Source organism: Pavona decussata, unplaced genomic scaffold (genome assembly GCF_977016875.1).
Source record: "Pavona decussata unplaced genomic scaffold, jaPavDecu1.1 SCAFFOLD_40, whole genome shotgun sequence".
Classification (NCBI taxonomy): domain Eukaryota; kingdom Metazoa; phylum Cnidaria; class Anthozoa; order Scleractinia; family Agariciidae; genus Pavona; species Pavona decussata.
In genome coordinates this window covers 3,072,087-3,076,217 of record NW_028145462.1, presented here as the reverse complement: position 1 = coordinate 3,076,217, position 4,131 = coordinate 3,072,087, and the positions used below count along the sequence as shown (strand labels likewise).

Below are 4,131 nucleotides of genomic sequence, written 5' to 3'. Positions count from 1 at the left end.
TACAGGTAAATTCCAAACAGGGAACGGTTTGATATCCGCTACATCTTTCTTATTTGTTTATTTACAGTCCGAGGTTTAAAGAATTGTTGTTGAACTGTTCAGCAAACTTTATCAAAAGAACATCAGATAAATAGCTTGTATTAGACGGCACCTGCATAGAGATATTTACAATGATTCTTTTCCGGCGAGCGAGATAACAACTTTTAACTTTAATTAGAATAGTTTTCTAGAAAACCAGTCCTTTCTTCAAGAACTTCAATTTATGTTGCTTCCGTTTATGTGAAGCTCAGCATCTTTCCCTTAATCTTGATTCGTTCCTAAATAGTAAAGTAAATCCGCCATAACTTCGTTTCAGTTTCGACGGAGAGTTCAACGAACCGCTTGCTTAGTTACGGCGGAAGACTTGAAAATTACTCGTTATGCTCTGCGCAGCTAAAACACCTGAGGAGTCTCTTTAATGCGTTGCGATAGTTGGAGCTGTAAATGAAACAGATGCAAGGATTGATGGCACAATTTGACGTAGCCATGAAGAAGGTAATATACCAGGATATAAAGAAGCCACAAGACAAACTGTCCCGCGCAAAGTATAATAGTAACACGGTAATGCTCCAGGGTACAAAACACAGTACAAACCCTACCACGATAGCAATGGCCATCTTTAACACGTTTCTGTCCCTTTTCGCTCGTTGTTGCTCAGCGTTGGTTGATTGCTCGCCTGGAATCTTCCGTGACTTGAGCTTCATAACGATGATAGAGTAAAGTATGGTCAACATGACGATGGGGATGTAATAAAATACCACAGACATCGCAAGCTGGTAATTTTTAGCAGAAAAGGATTCTCCAAAGGCTTCATTCCAACGCGCCAAACAACGCAGTTGTCCTGGGTACAGAACAAGTTTATAGGCGACTAAATATGGCGAGTGGACTACCATTGCCATGATCCAAGTGGCGAGAATGAAGAAAGGGCACAGCTTTGAACTGATAAGTGGAGAACGGAGGGGAAATACCACAGCTCCAAATCGATCCACTGCTATCAGAAGCAGGCTCTGGACAGACACACCAAACGAGGCATCTGATAAAAAGGGAGCCAGTTTACACAATGCCTGGCCAAGAGGGCCATTGATAAGCCAGGAGTCTGCGTGTAAATATGTTATTTCCCACGGAAACAGGAATATTGGAAAAAGCAAGTCGGACATGGCCATGTTGACGATAAAGAAGTTGATAGGTTTTCTCAAGGTGTGCGTTTTGTAAACAATTATTCCTATAAAGGAATTCCCAAGCAGCGAAACGACGAATATCATGCAGTAAGCGAAGGTTTTTCCACCTTTCGCTGCTGTAGGATTAAACAGACTGGAGCAAGTCATCGATCCATTCACCGTTGTGTTCATATTTGCTAAAGTTCTGTTTTCTCATAGCGTTTGTCAAAAGCAAGCCGTCGTTCCTCTATTTAATTTATGCTTAAGAGGTAATTTCCATGTATTGTATGATTCGTCACCGGCGCAAGGAAAAAAATGCGCTACTGAATTTACTGACGCAGATCATTAATTAGTAATAGCCAATTGGCTAATACGTCTGCTCGGTTTGTCAAACTGTTTTTTCTTTATTCCAGCTTTTTTAAAATGGGTGTTTAACACCAACAGCTTATTTATCTTATTTTTCATGTAAGGAAGCGGTTTAAAACTGTGTTTTTGAAACTAAAAAGTATAGCGACAGCAAACAAACCTGAGAATAATTTTCTCTTTCCGAATTTTTAATCTTAAAACGGGGTTTGGACGATGATGAGCAAAATCTTTCAATAGAATGTTTTCTTTTTATTAAACCAAGGGCTCCCAACGGTTCATTTTGATGAATATCTCTTTGGATGGCCTAAATCGCCTCAGAGGTTGGCGCATTTAGTCATAAATAAAGTATAAAGTTTCCTGCGGCGAAATTTAATGTCAGCTCAAAATTAAACAACAATGAAACACCAGTTCCTTCGCTTTCGGAGAGGCGAATATTAAAATGCGAAATGTTACACCAGCTAGCATTTTCGTAAAGCCGACAACAGCTCATACATTCGGGAAATGATGAGATTCCATTTTCTAAACTGACTTTCTGCGGCTAAAATTTTCAGCTGAAACATCCGTACACATCATACGATATTAGTTTACTCAAATACGCCTCTAGAAGGCCACCGAACCATCTGGAAACACAGGAGACAACATCTTGGCGGGCGTTTTTCCTTAAGGATGTTTTCTTTGGGCGCCCCTGTTTAAGGGTTTACAAATCCACATACATAAGCCAGTGTGTAGATGTCTGTTAGTTGCTTTCACTGCCAATATCTAGCTGGTTATATGGGTTATTAGCTGACGGCAGAACAGGTATAAAAAAGGAAGAAGAATTAAAGTTGATGCGTGCAACAGGTCGGGAAACTCGCCATGTTAATTTAGTAAAACCTGGAAAAAAAGGTACCAAGAAAATAGTGAGCTCATTCGGCAGAACTAAGAAACGATTTTATTATAATTAAAATCTTACTCTGGTTTGCGAGAAAATAAGTATGAGTAGAAAACAAACACCACAGCTGATTGCCGTAAGCGGATTGGAATTGATAAGAATATTTTAGGTTCTCAAATGAGTGCTAGAATGGCGCGGTTTGTTTTGACATAATGTTTGAACCTGTTGTGAAAGCCATGGCAAAACAGAGAAAAACAGCGCTGGTGAAGTGAAAAAGCGAGTGGGTTTAACGATCGTTACGAAAACGTACAAATCCGTTACCCCTCTCACACATCACATTACGAACTTTAGATCGTTTAATCTTCAAACGTTTGTGTGAGAGCTGCGAAATCAAGCTGTTGACATTGTTTATGGATATGGTTAATAAACTTCCTTGAATTTATTATTTTAATCATTTGAAGCAATTATAACCTTTAATTTTTACTGAAAAAACCTTCGAGGTTTGGACATATTTTTCCAACAATGATTCAACATGTTGCTTTAAAGAGCCTAATAAAAACAAATATTTAAACACCTTGGCAAGTAAGGAAATTAATTTTTTTCACGGCAATCGTTGAACCGGGAAATAACCAGAGTTATCCCCCATACAGACCCTCTATAATTTAGTATTTTCGTTTATTATTTATTAATGCTCTCTGTTTGTTTGTCTGTTAGTTTTTGTCCTAACTGTTTATTAACAGTTTGATTGAGAAGATAATCAGTGGGCGAGACCTACCAATGGAATCTTTTTCTTTTATTGAACTTTGCCACACCAATCTACGTGCATAAGCCCGCTCGTGTCTTGAACTTGCTTTCTGTGTCAGCGCTTGTCATGTTATATAGCTTATACACTGATCAGTGGAACAGACGTGACGGAACTGAGAATTGTTTTAATTTGGCGGGAGTGAAAGAAGGAAGATAGCTTATCATGCTATTAAATTCTGGTTTGTTCTGAGGGTTTGTAAAACAGTAACAATGGACAGCGAGCTCGAACAGAACCTAAGAAATGGACTGAAAAAAAGTAAAGTGAAGTAATAACACGGGGAGTGCTTGTCCAATCTGCCGAGCCATAGATTCATGGTAAAAGTGTTTGACAATAAACCTGATAAAAGGATGCCTTATAAATCGTGGGGTTGTTCGATTCGACAAATCTGTTGAGTAAAAAAAAATTGTTAAATGCGACCACGTCAGTTTCGGCTTAAAAAAACAACTTACACGATGAAAGAAAAAAATATATTATCCTATAGTTCAAGACTTTGGTGACTACAATAATCTTGCTTCCGCGGTAAAACAACCCGGTTTATTTCACTTGTTATTTTTGGCAATGGAATAGGAAGCGATGATGAAAGGAAAATTGCGGGCTAGAAGATGTTCAGGTGCAATTTAACTTCCTATTTTTTCAGTTCGGTGAGGTTTGAATGGAAGACAAAAGAATGCAGCTAAATACAGAACTACGTTATAACATTTTATTTACTTTTTTTTGTTTCTACGATACAGCTAACGATGATATAATTAGTGTTTCCAAACTGACAGTGAAGCTGCTATACAGGTAAATCAGTCCGAACAGGGAACGGTTTGAAATCCGCTACATCTTTCTTATTTGTTTATTTACAGCCCGAGGTTTAAAAATTTGTTGTTGAACTGTTCAGTAAAAAAGTT

The 4,131-nt window shown here is 38.2% G+C and overlaps 1 protein-coding gene across 1 annotated transcript; it reads right to left on the bottom strand.

Moving 5' to 3' along the window:
• On the bottom strand, window positions 1-1,813 carry LOC146483224 (substance-K receptor-like). Its single transcript, XM_085106305.1, has one exon. It carries the CDS (start codon window positions 1,386-1,388, stop codon window positions 411-413), a length of 978 nt encoding a protein of 325 aa, XP_084962431.1. The 5' UTR covers window positions 1,389-1,813; the 3' UTR covers window positions 1-410.
• Window positions 1,814-4,131: the final 2,318 nt, after the last annotated feature.